Genomic DNA, 20,574 nt, shown 5'->3' with positions numbered 1-20,574 from the left:
TTATATTATTTTAATATATTGTTATATTTTATGATTTTTGCCTCATTTTTTTTTATGAACAAAAGGACTGGAACTATAGAAACTGTGTTTTGTAAATAATTTACAATATATAGTTGTAGTTATTATGAAGATAATTTTAACTCTTGCCTTTGAATGTTCTTTCTCTTGTCTCCTTGTCACTTCCCAACAGTTTTTTCTCATATACTCCTTAAAAATATAAATAATAATGTTTGAATATGGATACTTATGTATCATGAACAATCTGTCATTTTAGTCACACATTGGCAGCTGATCTGTCTGTCACTCCACATAATGATCCTGGTGGAGAAGTGTATAATATCTTAAATAGGGAAACATTTAGTTAGGAAGTTGAAATGTGTTCTGAGGAGACTAGTGACAAAGTAAAAGGAGCATTTTGGCCACTACTTTCATGCTCTTATGTTTAGATAGTACGTAGGACCAATTTGCAAGACAGAAGACCATGGAGTAACCACTCCATGGATGATAGGGGAAATTCTTTATTGATTTATCAATACATAGGAAGGTTTTGGGATGTTGAAAACTGTTTATTCACCAATACCACAGTGTCTTGACTCCTGTCACTATTCTTATATCCAGTAACTTGATTTTCTTGACTGTGTTCTTTTTTAGAGTGGTCTTGTTCTTCCGTATTAATTTTAGAATCAATTTGTCAAGTTCTTAAAAATTTCTGTTGGGATTTTCATTTGCATTGCAGTGTGTTTACAGATTAATTTGGTGAGAAGGGATTTCTTTTTCATATTAAATCTTTCAATTTATGAATAAGGTATATCTCCATTTAATTATGTGTTTAATAGCATTCGATTAAGTTTTATAATTAATTTTCTCCATAAACATCTTTGGTAGATTTTTAAAGTTATTTTATTTTTTGTTGATATTATAAATGCTATCTTTCCAAAAATACATTTTCTAATTTTTATTGCTATGCATGCAGTTGGTTTTTATCTATTGTTCTAGCAACTTGCCAAACTCTTATTAATTCTAGTAATTTGACTATATATTCTTTTTTTCATAACCATAAAATCTACAATGACAGTTTTCATCCTTTTATATCTTTGTACTTTTAGAATGCTTTTTAATCTTTAGAAACTTTTAATGTTTAAAAATTTTGCAATGAAAATAGTCTTTAAATACCTCAACGTTAGTAGTCTAGAAAAATACTTTATTTTATGCATGAGAAAAATCTGTTCCTCAGAAGTTAATTGATATTTAAGGTCAGCAACTACATAGCAACAGACCTAATACTGGAATCCTGTTATAGTGATTATATTATACTATGTTCCCCAATTCATTAGTATAAATAAAAGAAATAATAAAAAGGATAAGTGAAAGCAATTTATTAAAGATAAATGCTCATATGCCTTATGAAGTTGATGTTTGTGTAACTTAATATATTTGATTTACTATTATGAATAATAATTTAATAACTTTACCAAAATTATAGTAGCCTATCTTCAGAGCTTTCCCTTGTGATAAGCTTTCTCTAGAGCTGTCCATTTATTTCAATTTGAGGATAACTCAGTGAATTATTTACATTTTCACTTTGGTACCCCCAATAAAGTGAACCTTTTGGCATCTTACATTTAGTATTTATGTCAGAATGTGCAATAACTTGGTTTCCTCAGTATTTGTAATGCTTTTGTTAAATACCTTTGTTTAATGGTTGTTTTAAAATAAATTATAAACCAGTAAAAAATTAGGTGCTCTCAAGGATTGTGTAAACATATGGATATTACAACTTAGATGGGAGGCAGTTAACAAGTTTTTAAGAGTATAGGCTTTAGAGTCAGACAATTTTAGTTTAAATCCTGACTCTGTTAGTGAAGTCTGACCTAATTTCAGAAATGGGCAAGAAAGATGACTTTACTTGTGTTGCTTTTGGTACAGGTTACTATCAAACCAACAAAGAAGCAATACAAAGGATATATGAGATAAGGACATGAGTGACTGACTACAGCTCCCCTCTGTCTACTTCCTTACTTCTCACTATGGTGATACTGAAGTTTGGCAGTGGCACAGCCTGCAGAGAGTGAGAAAGCAGACAGGTCAGAGGAATCCAGAATAGGGAAGTGACCACATTGGCACTCTCAGTTCTGACTACCATCACATAAGGCAATTCTTTGCTGTGTCTGAGGCTCATATTTACTTCTTACTATATCACCAGGCCTTTAATAAACTTGGAAATGGCCTGAAAACATCACTATTAGTTTTTTTTTTAATCTTGAAAAAATTACTTAATCTCTCTTGGTCTTATTTCCCTTATCTGTAATACCTCAGTGAGGTGAATATTGTTGATCGGCTGACCCAACAGTAATTTCTAGCTCCCTTCTCCCTTGCTTCATTATACAATCTCTTGAATCAGCCTATCATGCTTTCTAATTATTTTAATTGCATTGGTCTAGCATTATCTGACTTGGCATTAATTTAATGGTACTAAATGCTAGTTTTATTATTATTGTGGAATCTTAATTATCATAAGAAAGGTCATAAATAGGTACATGTTTGTTAAGTTGAGACATTTTCAGTGATGAGTGGTGTACAGACTAGACAAGAATAATAAGCCTTTAGTAGGGGAAGGAGAAAGAAACAGATGCTTGCGAAATAACTGAGTCTCACATAGTGGCAAAGCACTGGAGTCTGTGAAGTTCCACAGATTGTGTGTTGATATATCTAGAACTACTTTTGAGGTCTAATCTGTAAAGCCTTACTCTTGAATTTCCATAAAATTGTTTGCCATTTTAATACTCATCTTTCTTTCTTGAACTAGCTTTCACGATGCCTTGCAATTAAAAAGAATAACTGGAATTAAGGTGATAAAGGATTAACAAAGCTTTGCATAAGAATTTGACTTCTGTTCACTTTATAACTTTGTTCCCATGAATGTCTGATAAAGATAGGCAATGTTGCTTATGGTAAAAACGTTCCCTTATTGAGTACATGACTGCAATTGGACTAGGATAAATAACTGATAAAAACCTGAGGAGAAAGACATATCTTTGGCTTTTCTGAATGTGATGATTCTTGTAAGTGGGCTTATTCCTTTTAGGGAACCTGAAAACCGTATCTATGGAGTTGCTACATAAGATCCCAACTCCAGTGTGACTTGAGGCTTTCTAAGACAAAATGGATATTCTGCCCACCCAATGTAAGTCTCATTCCCTCATATCTGAGTTGTCATTTGAAGGACCGAAGAGAATAGTTTAGGAGGAGCTCTCTCTCTCTCTCACTCTCTCTCATATACACACATATATACGCTTATGCCACACTGTTAAGGACAACCTGTTTGACTTGAAAGAGAAAGTCCTGGACAGTTGTGTGTGTTAAGAGCCTATGCTATTGAGTATACACTTGCCAATTTGTGTGATTTTAACTGAGTGCAGATACAGGGCAGAGAAAAAGGTAGGGGAGTCAATTATAGCACTCAGGAAAAACTTAAGTGCTTCAGTGGGTGGCAGTGGGAGTGGCCTCAATAAGTCAGAGATAACGTGACATTTCACCATGGAAAGTGGTAATAATAATAAATATTTCTGAGAAAGTTCTGAGGACTTTTAACGGAGAATTTATAGAAACAATGTTCTTTCTCTGTCATCTATCTGCCTCTTTCAAGAGTGAAATTAACATTTGTGAATAGAATTTGATTTCTTTGGAGAAAAGATATTTCACAGAGTTTCATATTAATGGTTTCCAAGAATTTGGCCTGAGCACAAGTAGGAGATTACTGAGTTCAGTAGAAGATACCCTGATGTTAAATCCTTATGCCCATACATTAACTTATGCATTTAAAGTTGTATCCATCTTTAAGGCTTCAAATCATGAAATTCAGATGTGTTATTTTAGAGAATAAAGCCCATATTAATCAGAGCTTAATTTACCTAACCTATCAATTTTTAATCACATAGGACTGCTGAAGAAAAAAAAAGGATAATCAGATAAGATCTTATTAGGAAGCTTTTTTTGTGACTAATGTATTGTGGTCCTAAATATATTTTAGGACTCATTCTGTATTTATTTATTTCCACCATCCTGTACTCTAATCCCATTAGTTCTAGTGTATTGTGGCTAAATTTTAAATATAAATAGTAATCATAGAATAGTAATCACTACTTCTATGTTAGAACTGAAATGAATTTTAAAATTTTCTTATCTAGTCTCAAACTCTGCCTTCTCTTTTGTTTTTGATTCTCTACTAAAATTCTATGTTTGGAGGTTTTTTTTTTAGAGGTTCTATATTGTTTGATATATATCTTACCAATTTAAGTCAATGTTTTATTTTACTCCCTGGAAATGAAGTTCAGTGGTTAATTCTGTAATCTTGTTTCCATTTTTCCTTAACCTTTAATCGTATTTTTCCATAATTTTAATAGGAATGTGGAATCCAAAATTGATAGTTTGGATAAAATTTTATATTAAGTACCTGGACAATTTAATATGGAATGGTTAAATCAAATTCATGTGAGTCAATATCGTTATATTGTGTTTTTAAAAATACATTGTTGAATTACATTTAATTGAGATTTATTAATATTTTCCAGTTAATTACTCTTTGATTTTTGTCTGTGACAGTTCCCATTCTACATTTTTCCCCATTGATTTTGTCCTACTTTACTTTTATGATCAAATTAAAGAGTAGAGCAAATGGCAAAGTATTCTTCATTACCAGTGTTGGGTCCTTATATTTTAGCCTTTGCCAAATAGATATTTAAAAAATGATAAAAGTGTTACCTTAGAAGAAGCATAGACATTTAAGTTCTCTTTTTTTTTTTTTTTTGAATTTAAATCATTTATTCTCAATGATCACTAATACTACAGAGAATAATACAATATTAAAATATATCATCCTCATAAATCTTAGAAAATCTGATTGTTACAGGTAAAATATAACATTTAGAATTTTCATTTAAAAATACAAATTATGAAAATTTCAAGAATTTTTAGAATGGGAATTATAAAAATGCTAAATAAAATTCTACTTTCAGATACTATGTATCTTAAAATATTATGAAAAATATTCTTTATTCTGAAAACAATGTCAGGAAAGAATACCTGAGTTCTCTAAAACCATGAGTTCTAGTTTCAAATTGCTGTTTTTGGTAGCATCAACAAGAAAACACAATTTAACACTGCAATTACCTGTCAAATAATTAGGATAGAATAAATGTTGCATATACATTAGGTTCAACATTACATACATTTGAAAACAGAGTTTTCTCATTTTATCTTTTGATGAAATGGACTACACACTGAAGTCTTAACTATATGCCAAAACCGTTTGGTAACATTTTCCTTCGAGTCCTGAAAATTCACACTAATGCCTTTATCAGTAGTCACTGTAACCAACTGAAATTAGTGTTTTGTGCCCTTAATAGTTTATACATTTAATATATTTGAAGGTGTGATGAAGTGGCTCCATCTTTCCATTTGTTTATACGGTCTGAAATTACAGTTCTGCACAGTGGACATGTTTTCTCTCTGTTAAACCATAAGGTAATGCACTCGTCACAAAATATATGCTGACAGATGAGAAGAATTCGCTTCTGAAATTCAGCTTGACATATTGAACAAATATCATCCACATCTGAACACTGTCTCTTGCTGGCAGCTACTCCATAACTTGGTCGTGTAAAAAATACTTGTAAAACCTGTCTGAAGGTTCTCAGATGTCCAAAAAAGTCCAAAAGTTTTAGTACCAGGTAGAGTAAAGCCAGCAATATCCCAAGACTCCATCTAGTTACATTACCAAACTCCCCATAGCTTATGAGGTAACGAAACCAAACTGGTATAGGAACAAAAGTTCGGTAATACTGACATAATTCTTCTAAAAGCATATACCAGTAACCTTTGGATTTAAAAGGCATGATGAAGGAAGGCACCAATAAAATAAGGCATTTTAAGCCCATGAAGAGGAATTTCAGAATGAAGTCTGTAATTCCAACAATCCAAAGTACTTCCCAGAAGTTCAAATAGTCCAAAGTAGGACTTAAAAAAATTAAGCTGTAATAAAGTGACTGAGAACGAAAGGAATAATATAAAAGAACAGAAGATCCTGATAAGAATACCAGTAACCAAGCACACTGAATCTTTGAGGACCTTTCTCTTAGAAAAACCTGATTTACAATGCTTTTGTTTGCATACATAAAAGTTGTTAGCAGCCCAATTCCAAGAGAAATTCCTGTTATATGCTGCATAACAAGTTTGACACCCAGAATCAAAATATATGGAAGACTTTTTTGCAACCACTTGAAGAGATAGCGGAATTCTGAGAAGGAGCTACTACCATGTTCTCCAGACTCCGTGGCAGTATCATCAGGCTGCCTTCCTTCACTATGGGAGTGACTCCGTAAGCGACTATGTACACATCCATGGGTACAGCTATGGACACCTGACCTTATATTTCTGGAGCTTGGATTTTCAGCACATTCTTTAGGTGTAGAGTTTAACTGGATATGAACATCTCCAGAATGAAGACAAGAACCTTCTCCTGTCAATCTTGTATGGACACACTGGGAGGCCGAGGCATCCTCACTGCTTCTGGGTCCTGGGGGACTGTGTAGCAGGCTACGGTTGCCTTGCATGGCTTTTAAATGTTTTTTCTCTGATCCAGATTTCTTTGCTTCAGGGCTCTGTCTCCTCTCATGACCAGGAGCGGACGGAGGCCTCGGCGGCGACAGCAGAAACAGCAGCACACGCCGCCTGGAGCCCTTCAGTCAGACCATCTCCTGCAACCCCACAACCAGCAACTCTGGCCGGGCGGCTGCGGGGGCGGCGGCGCGCGCTCCCCCCGACGTCCTCCAGCGCGCGCCGCGTCCTAGCCCCGCCCCCGCCCTAAGTTCTCTTAATGAAAACAATATCTTAGCTGTTTTGCTTAATGCCTAGAGAAAACCGAGAAGACCTTTTGATTTTCTTGCTATTTGAGGATAGGAATGTACCAGGGAAGGCATATTAATGATGTTTGCAGATAATTTTTTAGGCAAAGTGTATAATTCAGGCATTGTGGTCAAGTCCTAGGAAATTGCTTATAGCACTCTAAAGATGTTCCAAAGATTTTATTAAAATCTATTGGTGCTAAGCAAGAATCCAAAATATATTTTATGAAAGTAATTGAATTAGGGAGAGTGACTAGATCAGTACAGATCATTACTGGAAAAATAACAAGAGTAAAATTTCTGTTAAATATGAGAATATATGAAAGATTGCACATGGTAGTTTTCATTATGATGGACTATTTGCAATGTATCAAGATTTAAAAAACTTTTTCCTATATGTTTTTCTATATATTTCCTATATAACCTGTTTACAGTGGCATTCATGAAAATGTGATGTTCCTGATTTTGATTCTTTTTGTGAGCTACCCAGAATGTTCAGGAAATATAGTAAATTGTAATTTTGGTAATGTAATACATATATTTGAATTTGAAGTCTTGAGGCTGGTGTGCTTGATTAAGTCAGTACTCTAGTTATTGGGGAGTTGAGCAATGAAAAAAGGAAGAAAGAGTTGGAGAAGGTGTCTATACAATACTGATTTTAACCCTGAGGGGAGAGGGGAAGGTAGTGAGTGGGGCATCTCTGCTACTTGCCCCTCCCCCATTTGTAGGAAAAATGGTTAATATTGGGGATTGTTTGGAAGTAGAGATGAAACAGCGAAGACTTAAGGTGTAGGCTACTGGTGCAGGTGGTTGAGAATGAAATGGCAGGCTTCGTGGCTGAAAAGAACTATTAATGAGAGAAGGGCCAGCAACAGGTTGTAGCCCCAGTGCCCTTCTGTAGAAAGGACTTAGGTGCTTTGGGAAATTGAGTGGAGGCTGACTAGGATATTAGCCTCTGCATCTCTTTGAAGTTCTGTTCTCTTATTTTTATATCTGAAGTGGCTCTGAAAGTTTTTGGTTATATTTTGCTACATTTATAGGAGAAATTATATGTTACAGTGTTATTCTTTGAGAGTTTGCTAAGGTCTCTGGATGGTTACATTCAGCATTTCAAGAGCCTGTTTTACATTAGTTATGTGCCAAAAATATTAAACAGCAATAATGAGGCCACATATATATAACTTAATCATCTCAGTCAATTAAGTTATCAATATAAGACAAAGTACTCTATTAAATACTTTCAAATGCCAGTTTACATAGTTTCAGAGTAGTGCAGAGTTGTTAAAAGCAAAAGTTCATGTCAAATAAATCTGGGTTTGAAATTAGACTTCACGACCTGCTAGCTACGTGATCTGGGGCATATTATGTAACTTGTGCTTCAGTTTTATAACCTGTAAAATAGAGATGACAATAATATATATCTCATAAAAAGCTTGTAATATGCTTATTTTCTTAGTACAGTGCCTGAGATATGCCAAGTGTTCAATAAATGTTAACTATTATCTTATTATACTAAGGCACTTGTGACTTTAAATATATGAGCCTATAGCTAGCTAGCTCTACCCTCATTTAATTTGCCAGTGTGATATGTCTATTACTGATGACTCTTCCTGTCAGCCTGTGGTTTTTGACTTTTTTTTTTCCTTTTTTTTTTTTTTATTTCGGCATATTATGGGGGTAAATAGAATAGGTAAATAGAATCTGCCCAGAACAGTTCACCTAGAATAAAATCAGAAAGGGGAAACAAGAATTAACCTATAAGATGGTTGACCAGATGAAATGTCAGTAATATTTTTATAGCATGAATGAACCAATAAACTACCTAGTTTATGTAACATCTGTGTTTTGCTCTTATACACTGTGTGAATTCAAAGATGAAAATTTTTGACCCTGGTGAAAATTTTAGACTATGATTTTTTTTGACACTATAAAAGCCTGTATTAATTTCAATCCTGAGCTGTAAACATTATATTAAAATTCAGTAGTACCTGATATTACTAAATTTCTATCTTTAAGAAATTTTGCATGATAGTAATTTATTTTATTTTCATTTTTGTTGAATAAAATTAATTGTTTTCAATTAAAGAGTAGTCAGGAAAGGTCATTGTTAATATTAGGCTCTTCATCTATTCCTTTTCCTTCCCTTTTTTTTTTATTTTTTCTTTTTTATTTTTTTCTTTTTATTTTCTTTTTTTTTATTTAGGCATATTATGGGGGTACAGATTTTAAGGTTTCAATAAATGCCCATTTCCTCCCCTCCCCCCAAAAGTCTGAGTCTCCATCATGACCATCCCCCAGATGGTGCACATCTCACTCATTATGTATGTATATACCCGCCCCCCTCCCCCCTCCCACCTGCCCAATACCCTATTACTGTAGTACCTATGTGTCCACTTAGGTGCTACTCAGTTAATACCAGTTTGCTGGAGAATATATCTGGTGCTTGTTTTTCCATTCTTGGGATACTTCACTTAGCAGTATGGGTTCCAGCTCTAACCAGGAAAATATAAGATGTGCTATATCACCATTGTTTCTTAGAGCTGAATAGTACTCCATGGTATACATATACCACATTTTATTAATCCATTCTTGGATTGATGGGCACTTGGGCTGTTTCCACAGCCTTGCAATTATGAATTGTGCTGCTATAAACATTCGAGTGCAGGTGTCTTTTTTGTAGAGTGTCATTGGATCATTTGGGTAGATGCCCAGCAATAGGATTGCTGGATCAAATGGTAGATTCACTTGTATCGCTTTAAGGTATCTCCATATTGCTTTCCACAGAGGTTGAACTAGTTTGCAGTCCCACCAGCAGTGTAGGAGTGTTCCTCTCTCTCCGCAACCACGCCAGCATTTATTGTTTGGAGATTTTTTGATAAAGGCCATTCTCACTGGGGTTAAGTGATATCTCATTGTGGTTTTGATTTGCATTTCCCTGATGATTAGGGATGTTGAGCATTTTTTCATATGTTTGTTGGCCATTCTTCTGTCTTCTTCAGAAAAGTTTCTGTTCAAGTCCTTTGCCCACTTTTTAATGGGGTTATTTGATTTTTTCTTCCTGATTTTCATGAGTTCTAAGTATATTCTAGTTATCAGTCCCTTATCGGATGCATAGGATGCAAAAATTTTCTCCCATTCTGTAGATTGTCTGTTTACTTTCATGACTATTTCTTTGGCTGTGCAGAAGCTTTGTAGTTAGATCATGTCCCATTTATTTATTTTTGTTGCTGCTGTGATTGCCTTTGGGGACTTCTTCATAAACTCTTTGCCCAGGTTGATGTCTAGGAGAGTGTTTCCAACTTTTTCCTCTAGAGTTCTAATAGTTTCATACCTTAGGTTTAAGTCTGTTATCCAGCGTGAGTTGGTTTTTGTGAGAGGTGAAAGGTGTGGGTCCTGTTTTAGCCTTCTGCAGATGGCTATCCAGTTTTCCCAGCACCATTTATTGAAAAGGGATTCTTTTCCCCAGCGTATGTTTTTGTCTGCTTTGTCAAAGATTAGATGGCTATATGAGGATGGTTTTATATCAGGATTCTCACATCTGTTCCACTGGTCAATATTCCTATTTTTGTGCCAATACTATATTGTTTTAATTACTACAGCTTTGTAGTATAGTTTGATATCTGGCATATTAATGCCTCCCGTTTTGTTTTTGTTGCCTAGAATTGCTCTTGATATTCGGGGTCTTCTTTGGTTCCATACGAAGCATAAAATTATTTTTTCTATATCTGTAAAGTATGCTGATGGGATTTTTTTTTTTTTTTTTTGAGACAGAGTCTCGCTTGTTGCCCAGGCTAGAGTGAGTGCCGTGGCGTCAGCCTAGCTCACAGCAACCTCAAACTCCTGGGCTCAAGCAATCCTGCTGCCTCAGCCTCCTGAGTAGCTGGGACTACAGGCATGCGCCACCATGCCAGGCTAATTTTATATATATATTAGTTGGCCAATTAATTTCTTTGTATTTATAGTAGAAACGGGGTCTCACTCTTGCTCAGGCTGGTTTCGAACTCCTGACCTCGAGCAATCCGCCCGCCTCAGCCTCCCAGAGTGCTAGGATTACAGGTGTGAGCCACCGCACCCGGCTTGCTGATGGGATTTTAATAGGTATTGCATTGAATCTGTAGATCAGTTTGGGTAGTATAGACATTTTGATGATATTGAGTCTGCCGATCCACGAGCATGGTATGGATTTCCATCTGTTTACATCCTCTGCTATTTCCTTCCTCAGTGTTTCATAGTTCTCCCTGTAGAGGTCTTTTACGTCCTTGGTTAAGTATATTCCTAGGTACTTTAATTTCTTTGTTGCTATTGTGAAGGGAATTGAGTCTTTGATTTGGTTCTCCATTAGATTGTTGTTGGCGTATATGAATGCCTCTGATTTCTGTGTATTGATTTTGTATCCTGAGACTTTACTAAATTCATTGATCAGTTCCAGGAGTTTCTTGGTTGAATCTTTGGGGTTTTCTAGATACAATATCATATCATCAGCAAACAGTGAAAGTTTGATCTCTTCTGCCCCTATTTGGATACCTTTGATTCCATTTTCCTGTCTGATTGCTGTAGCCAAGACTTCCAGCACTATGTTGAACAGAAGTGGAGATAGTGGGCAGCCTTGTCTGGTTCCAGTTCTAAGTGGGAATGATTTCAATTTTTCCCCATTCAGTATGATGTTGGCTATGGGTCTGTCATATATGGCTTGTATCATTTTTAGGTATGTCCCTTCTATGCCTATTTTCTTAAGTGTTCGTATCATGAAAGGGTGTTGAATTTTGTCAAAAGCTTTTTCTGCATCTATTTTTTTTTTTTTCTGGCTACAGCAGACATGTATCTGCATCTATTGAAAGAATCATGTGGTCTTTGTTTTTGCTTCTGTTTATGTGGTGAATTGCATTTATAGATTTACGTATGTTGAACCATCCCTGCATCCCTGGGATGAAGCCCACTTGGTCGTGGTGGATTATTTTTTTGATAAGTGTCTGGATTCGGTTAGCTAAGATTTTGTTGAAAATTTTTGCATCTATATTCATTAGGGATATTGGTCTGTAGTTTTCTTTTTTTGTTGCATCCTTTCCTGGTTTTGGTATCAGAGTAATATTCGCTTCATAAAAGGTGTGGGGGAGGTTTCCGTTCTTCTTGATGTTGTGGAATAGTTTCTGCAAGATAGATACTAGTTCTTCTTTGTAAGTATGGTAAAATTCAGGTGTGAAGCCATCTGGACCGGGACTTTTCTTTTTAGGGAGATTTTTAATTGCTGTTTCTATTTCAGCTGTTGAGATTGGTCTGTTCAGGGAATCTATTTCTTCCTGGTTGAGCCTAGGGAGGCTGTGTGTTTCTAGAAATTTGTCCATTTCCTCCACATTTTCTAGTTTGTGTGCATAAAGATTTTTGTAGTATTCATAAATTGTATCTTGTATCTCTTTGGGATCAGTTGTGATATCTCCTTTTTTATTCCTGATGGAGCTTATTAGAGATTTCTCTTTTCTGCTTTTCGTTAGGTTAGCCAATGATGTGACAATTTTGTTTATTTTTTCAAAGAACCAACTTTTTGTTTTATTAATCTCCTGAATAGCATCCCTGTTTTCAATTTCGTTTAGTTCTGATTTGATCTTGTTGATTTCACTTCTTCTGCTGGGTTTGGGGTTGGTCTGTTCTTCTTTTTCCAGCTCTTTGAGTCGTTTCATTAGATTGTCTATTTGTGATCTTCTTGTCTTTTGGTTATAGGCATTTATGGAGATAAACTTTCCTCTCAGAACTGCTTTAGCTGTGTCCCAGAGGAGTTGATAACTTGCCTCTCCATTGTCGTTTTCTTCATAGAACTTTTTTATTTCCGTCTTGATTTCTTCATTTACGAAGTAATCATTTAGTAGGAGGTTATTTAATTTCCACGTTTTTGTGTAGAAATGTGAGTTTCTGTTAGGGTTGATTTCTACTTTTATTCCACTGTGATCTGAGAAGGTACATGGTATGATTTCTATTTTTTTAAATTTCTTGAGATTTTCTTTGTGTCCTAGGATATGGTCAATCTTAGAGAATGTCCCGTGAGCTGATGAGAACAACGTATATTCAGTGGATTTTGGGTAGAATGTTCTGTAGATGTCTGTCAGACCCAATTGTTCTAGAGTTTTGTTTAAGTCCATTATTTCTTTATTAATTTTCTGTTTGGAGGATCTGTCTCCTGCCGTCAGTGGGGTGTTGAAATCTCCAGCGATTATGGAGTTGCTATTAATCCATTTGCTTAGCTCCAGTAAGGTTTGCTTTATGAATCTGGGTGCACCTAAGTTGGGTGCATATATATTTAAAATTGTTATCTCTTCTTGTTGGACTGTGCCCTTCACCATTATATAATGACCCTCTTTGTCTTTTACTACTTTTGTTGGTTTAAAAACTAAATCGTCTGAAATTAGAACTGCCACACCAGCCTTCTTTTGGCTTCTGTTTGCTTGGAATATTAATCTCCACCCTTTTATTTTTAGTCTATATGCATCCTTGCAGGTTAGATGTGTTTCCTGAAGACAGCATATACTTGGCCTGTATTTTCTTATCCATTCAGCCAGCCTATGTCTCTTGAGTGGAGAGTTTAAGCCATTCACATTTATTGAGAGAACTGATAGGTAAGGTAGATTACTGATCATTCTGTTGGGTTGGATGTTGTTGCTATGATTTCTGTCTTGAGCCATTGTAATATCTGGCCTTTAATATCTTTGGGTTTTGGTTGTTTTTATATTCCTGGGTTATTATTATGATGTTCCGTGCGTAACGCTGTTTTAAGTACTTCTTGTAGGGCTGGTCTTGTCTTGGTGAATTCTCTGAGCCTTTGCTTGTCTGAGAATGTTTTTATTTCTCCTTCATATACGAAGCTTAGTTTTGCAGGGAATAATATTCTAGGCTGGGCATTGTTTTGTTTCAAAAGAGTGAGTCTCTCCTTGCTTGTAAAGTCTCATTAGAGAAGTCTGATGTTATTCGAATTGGCTTTCCCTTGTATGTTACTTGCTTGTTTTGTCTTACAGCTCTTAGAAGGGCCTCTTTAGTTGATACTTTGTTCAGTCTGATGACTGCATGTCATGACGTCTTCCTGTTTGTTTTGAATCTTCCAGGGGTCCTCTGAGCTTCTTGAACTTGTGTATCAAGGTTTTGAGCAAGGCCTGGGAAATTCTCCTCTATTATATCTTCAAACAGCTTGTCCAACCCTTGAGTGTTGTCTTCTTCCCCTTCTTGTAACCCTATGACCCTCACATTAAGTTTCTTCACATAATCCCACAGCTCTTGTAGGCTTTGCTCTTTTCTCTTGTTTCTCTGCTCTATTTCTGTGACTGATTTATTTAATTGGAGGATGTTATCTTCAAGCTCTGAGATTCTTTCTTCTGTTTGATCTACCCTGTTCTTGAGACTTTCCACTGTATTTTGTAGTTCCTTGAATTGATTCTTCATTTCCAGGAGTTCGGTTACACTTTTCTTCATTGTGTCTATTTCTTTTCCCATATCCTGGAGACTTTTTGTGGTTTCTTGGTGTTGGTTATTGAGTTGTTGTTGCAGCTGGGTGAGTGTTCTTATGATCCACATACGAAATTCCTCTTCTGTCATATTGGTTGCCTGATTTTGGTCGGTGTCCGTTTCTAGGGGGCTGGTGCTCCTCTTTGGGGGTGTGTTTTCCGTTTGGTTCTTCATATTTCCTGAGTTCTTTCGCTGATTTCTTCCCATGTCGATCAGTTGTTGTTTCTTTCCTTAGGTTATTGTTTGGGTATTCACACACCTTGTTTAGTTTCTGAGGCGTTAGGTGGTGTCTGTGGGTGAAATTGGACCACTCCCTGTATATTGAGTCAGTGGGTGCCGTGGAAAGGCTGTGCAAGATGCCGTCCCTGTCAGTAGGTGGTGTTTGCTTGGAGGAACAGGCTATACTGCTGATTTTGTGTCCTGTTAACAGCTCTTGTTCTGGGCGGAGCTGGGTTGGGTAAGCCTGCCCTCAGGCCGTTAGCAGGGGTCAAAGTTCTGTTCTCTGCTTCCAGGGAAAGCTGTCAGGGCGGGGCTGGAATGGTCCTGCTCAGCCAGAAAGTCTGTGTGTGGGGGTGGGGCTGTCTGAGACCCGCAGTCTGGAGCGGGCCTCGCTTCTTTCCACCCTCCCCAACTCTGCAGCTACTCCTGGGCCTCTGCCAGCAGGCCAGACCACAAGCCATCAGGCCTCCCCGGACTGTGATGCCGGCGGGGAGGTTCCCTGCACAAGAACGCCACCTGGGTTGGGCCCTCTAGGATGCGGATCCGCCCCTGGAGGCACACACACCTCAGTAGGCTGTTCACGTATAATCCTTCTGTGCGCCGGGCAATGCTAGCCCTCGGTGCAGGGGATCTGGTCTGCAGGTCCGACCTCTGGGTCCCAGAGTTCCAACTGTATCCCCACCAGGGAGAGGATTTCCGGTCCCAATTCACCCACAGGGAGCCCAAGCTGGGTCTATGTCTCTCAGCCTCTGAGTCGGCACCGTTCTCCTGGTAACATGGTGCCAGCAGCACCTGGGAGGGCGGGTGGGTAGGGAGCTCACAGTCTGAGTTTCCCTGAGTCAGGTGTAGGGTCCCAAACGGGAAGGTCCCGTTCCCTGGAGGTGCCTCCGGCTGGTGGCTGTATTGTCTCTCTGGGCAGCCGCGGGTAGGGTCGGCGGAGGGGAGGAGGAGGCAATATGGTTCCTGCCGCACGGCTCGGGTCCGTGCACACGGAGGTGCCCGGAGGAAGTTGGGAACCTGGTGCCATGTCTGCTACAGGCTCACCGTTGGCAGGTGGTGGCGGTCTCTGGGCTGGTGTCCGCAGGTCTCTCCACCCGCTGGGCAGCCCACCAGCAGTCTCGAATGCAGGGGAGAAGAAACAGCAAATCCACCTACCCTTGCCGCTGGTCTCCGGGCTGCTCCGGTGGTCTCAGCCTCCAGTTCTCCTCCGCAGCCTCCTCCTGTGGAGTCTCCCGGGGTCTCAGGTACCCCTCCTTCCGGCCCTTGTGCGCTGTATGCTCGTCTTCTTGCTTCTTTCCTCTAATTTCTGCTAGTATCTGTCTTTTCTGCAGAGACACTCTGTCTAGCGATGTTATTCGTCCGCCATGTTGCTCCGCCCCCCTATGACGCAGGTTTTGCAGGGGCTTGAAAAGAATAAAGTGTGAGAGTTGAGTCATTATGCATGGTAGAATAGGCTTGCCAAACTATAAGAATATCATATTCTTGTATTGATGGGAGATATATTTTGGGGAGTTTGTCTTAATTATAGTAAGATACAAAGCAACTTATTATTTTTATTTATAGGAACATAGTAGTGTATCTTTAATGTAGATTTTTTTGGTCTTGATTTTACTCGTGATTGCTTTAATACCCATTCATTGCAGATTTAAATAACTGCTATGATGTTAGTCTGATAATTCAAGTGAAAAAGACACTTTAAGGAGTCAAGTGAGATCTCATGATAACTGCTATTCAACGAATGTTTATTGGCAAAAGCTTACTTAAATATAAAATCTGATTGTCCTGAACAGTAAACAGAGCCTAGAAATTATGAATTGAATATTGTACAACATACGTTTGTGAAAAAAATTTCCTATATCATTGAATTATATGTGTAGTATGGATTTCAAAATAAAAAAAAAAATTAAATGTAGAACCAGACCTGAAACTCTTCTGTTAAACATAGTAGTCATTTCATTTTTGGAAAATAACGTCATCTTTCAAATGGAATTAATGCTTTTAGAGTATTATTAGTTTGGTAGTTTTGTTAGAGCATAATTTATAATTTTCTCTTGATTCTGTCATTTTATAAGAACGATAAGCCTAAGTAGTTTACTTGTAAGTCTATATTTAAGTACCATTATAAAAATAACTTAACACTTGCAGCAAGTGACAATCTTTTTTCTCCAGAAAAGAGTTCTAAACATTTTTTAAGTTTCAGAAACAGTGAATTAGAATACATAGTTGGACTTTTAAAACTTTGAAATCTATTCTGCTTTTCTTACTTATTTCTCATTTATCCACATTATTACAAATATAATGATTTTTTATGATATATTGGTTATGTTAATTGAGGTTCATAATACTTATGTTGAGGCTCAAAATTATCTCTGGGAAAAATAATGATCAAATTTATGATTTTTAAGCTGAAATTACTTTCTTTATGATTGATATTGACATTGTATAGATATTGAATAAGTAGTTTCATAGAATGGAATTAACCCTAAACAAAACATATGGCCTAAAGCAGGCATCCTCAAACTGTGGCCCGTGGGCCACATGCAGGTGTTTTTGCCGGTTTGTTTTTTTACTTTAAAATAAGATATGTGCAGTGTGCATAGGAATTTGTTCATAGTTTTTTTAAAACTATAGTCTGGCTGGCCCTCCAACGATCTGAGAGACAGTGAACTTAGGCCCCCTGGCCTAAAATGATGCTTATTTTTTATCAACATTTGGAGGTCAGTTCAGTCTTGTTTTACAAAAAAAAAAAAAAAATGAGTGATAATAATATAATAACTAAGTGTAAATTGATGATTTCCTTAAGCTATAAAAAAGAGAAGATATGTTTGTCATTTTAAGAGGAATAACTTTCACCATTCTGTAAGAATGAATCAGTAACAGCTGAAGATCTGATCTTTGAATGTGGCAGGGTTGGAATGCTTTCAAAGGAGAAATCTAGCCAATTTTCAAGAAAAATCATAATGTTTCAGTTTTGAACTTTAATGTATTTGGACCATATGCAGCAGAACATTTTCTTCTTGCTGTCTCCTGCCAAACTAATTACGTATGCCACATTAATTTTTCCCTTCTGTTTGGGAAGCTCAAGTGTATGGTAGAATAGAAAATTTCCTGATTCATGTTCACCAGTTTTAATGGTGGAATCAAGATGAGAAGTATTTAAGATAGATTTTATAATTTCCTCTTAAAGAAATTATGTGTAAAAGTGAAAATGTTTCATTCTCTTAAAATTATTTTTTGAGTACCTACTGCATGCCAGGCTCTATTACTTAGCCTGAGTCATACAGTGGTAAACAAGAGGCATACAGCTTCTACCCTCAGAGAACTTACATCCTAATGGGGTGGTGGTAGGAGATGATGGGGATTTCAGACTCATAGCTGTGATGTAGAAAATAAAACACATAATGAGACAGAGTATCTCAGCTAAGATTGGAATGTTATGATCTGGAAGAAGAGAAGTCTAAATTTGGTTAGTAGCCACTGAAGCAGGAAAGGGTTGGCATATTCCTGGAACAAAAAGGCCAGTGTGGAGGGAGCATGGTGAATGTGGTTGATAGGGGTTGAAGTTGGAGAGAGAGAGACCAGATTAATTGAGCCTTTTAGATGATGGAAGGAGTTTCTGTTTCACTCTAATTATAGTGGGGAGTCCTTGGAAGGTTTTAAGTGGGAAAATTTAGTAATTTGACTTATTTAAGCAATATCACTCTGGTGGCTTTTAGGAGAATAAACTGAAAGAGGATGAGAATGGAAGCAGGAAGCCAGGTAGGGAGCTATTTCAGCATCTAGTCAAGAGATATGATGGTGGCTGGCATTAGGGAGATAGAGTAGAGCTGGTGAGGAGTAATTGTATAATACCTGTGCTACACTGATTGCACGTGCTGATAAATGACATGTTTTCTTACTTAAGCATTGGGATTCTGAAAATTAAATTATTTACAATATCATAGTTTAATGTGGACTATAAGTCTTGAGAATGACAAATATTACTAATTTTTTTTTTTTTTAACTCTTTGGGAAGACAGCTTCTTTAGCTTTCCTTTCCTATCTGATGTAAAAAGTATACTCTACTGGGAAAAAATTAAGTTATTACCCTCAAGTTCTGTTAAGTTTGTACCAAATTGCTGTAATTTCTCTACTTTAAAATATATACTATATAAGAATATGAAAAAAATAATTAAAGTCCTTCTAAATATTTAGTTGGAAATTTAGTTATTTTTTAATGAGGAAAAGAATGACTATAATTGCTACATTATATAAATAAAATTTGTGTTTGACTTTTGGTTTTATTTACATAGTATATTTACTGGAATTTTTTTTTTTTTCCTAGTCACATTGTCCTAATGCTTGCAGATGATATGGCATGCAATCCTAGAAATCCCAAACCAGCTACAGTGTTTAGTCACAAGAATATGGAACTAAATGTGTATGGAGATGATGTGGAAGTGGATTACAGAAGCTATGAGGTAAATTGTTTAATCTAGCCACATTCTTGAAATGTCATTACTTTTAAGCTCTATAACCAGTGGTAGAACAGAACTATCATATTCTTTTTCCTTAAACTTAATTGTCACTGAAGTCTTGACATAATTCTGTCTCTAGAGTTCATATTAAGGAAACAATGTATGAGTAGAAATATTCAAACATGAACATTTTATATATGTAGCTAGGATAGAAAAACTTTATATTGGCTTCTGTATTACTTTGGTGAGGTTTCATATATCAGTTTTCTTTTACAATAAATGTATTTTACAGTGAATATATTTTTTATATTTGATCTATAAATTCAAGTTTAGTATTTTTAGTAATTATATTAATTGTGGAAACATTACAGGGACTAACAAAAAACTCACACAATATTTCCACTACTTAGAGATAACTCACTTTTAATAAATTTCCAGTGTTTTTATGCATATGATTAAAAATTAAAATATAAGTATAAAAATGACATTATAGTATATTTTCTGCTTTGGAAAATTTATTTTAAATATAATAGATGGTAAAATGTTTTTTGAAGTCTTCCTTTATGAAGTCTTCCTAGATAATCCTTCCCCTTTTATGAAGCCTACCAAGAGTAAGACACAGTTTCCTCTGTGTTCCCAGACCTCTTTTGAAACAATTTTAAAAGCACATCTATCTCCTCCTAGGCTCTAAGCTTCTTGAGGGCCTACATCTTATATAACTTATACCTAGAAAGTACCTATAGCTTATGTCAGGCGCTCAAAAATGTTTGTTCAATGAATTAAATGTGTATGAATGTTTGACTTTTTACTTGTTTATTTAGTCATCTCAAAATGTAGATCCAAAATTTCCCTTCTTTGTTAGCTAACAAAAAGTTCTATTAAAACAATTAGCATCTTGCTATTTTCTAGGAAGAATGTAAAACAGCTTAGAGACATACGTATACCTACACATTTACACACCCGTGATCTAGGAAAAAGATGAATAAGAAATCTGGATAATTTTCTACTTTTTAAATTTAGAAATGCATAATATATGACTTAGCTGTTAACTTTACATAAGTATTTTACCCTCATAACTTTAAATATGCCTTCAGAGAATCTCAGAGGGTTAGAAATTCCAGACTGGGAAATCTAGTTTAAAGTGCTACAATTTTTTTATATGTTAAAGATACAATGAAATCTAAGTAATAAAAGATATTCAAAAGTTAAAGATACATAATTGTGGGGAATTATATATGGAACTGTTTTCTTTCATGGTTAATCTGTTAATCTATAGTTGAGTAAGTAGATGCACAGGTTAGCTACAATGATGTAGCTGGTTTTATTTACAAATTCCTTTAATTTATATCCTCCCAAAGAATTGCCTATGTAGACAGATTAATAATTTTTAAGCTTTTGGGTAATTTTTAAAGGCAATACTTTGCATAGCATTTAAAATTTTTAATTTAGAATTAACTTATTTTCCTCCAAGGTGTTTTTTCTTTGTTAGTTTTTAGTACTTTTTTTTATAG

General features: G+C 36.0%; 1 protein-coding gene and 1 pseudogene across 1 annotated transcript in view; one reads left to right on the top strand and one right to left on the bottom strand.

Annotated features, from left to right (window-relative positions):
- The window catches only part of PIGK (phosphatidylinositol glycan anchor biosynthesis class K), a 111,437-nt gene that overhangs the window by 24,520 nt on the left and 66,343 nt on the right, over positions 1-20,574 (top strand). Inside the window, exon 4 of the mRNA XM_012787798.3 lies at positions 18,931-19,066. Coding sequence (XP_012643252.1) covers positions 18,931-19,066 — 136 coding nt within the window. The remainder of the gene's footprint in view (positions 1-18,930; positions 19,067-20,574) is intronic.
- On the bottom strand, positions 4,814-6,813 carry LOC142865911 (E3 ubiquitin-protein ligase RNFT1 pseudogene; annotated as a pseudogene).

The sequence above is a fragment of the Microcebus murinus genome, chromosome 2, assembly GCF_040939455.1.
Source record: "Microcebus murinus isolate Inina chromosome 2, M.murinus_Inina_mat1.0, whole genome shotgun sequence".
NCBI lineage: Eukaryota > Metazoa > Chordata > Mammalia > Primates > Cheirogaleidae > Microcebus > Microcebus murinus.
The sequence above is the reverse complement of the archived record's forward strand: the minus strand, read 5'-3'. Positions and strand labels throughout refer to the sequence as shown.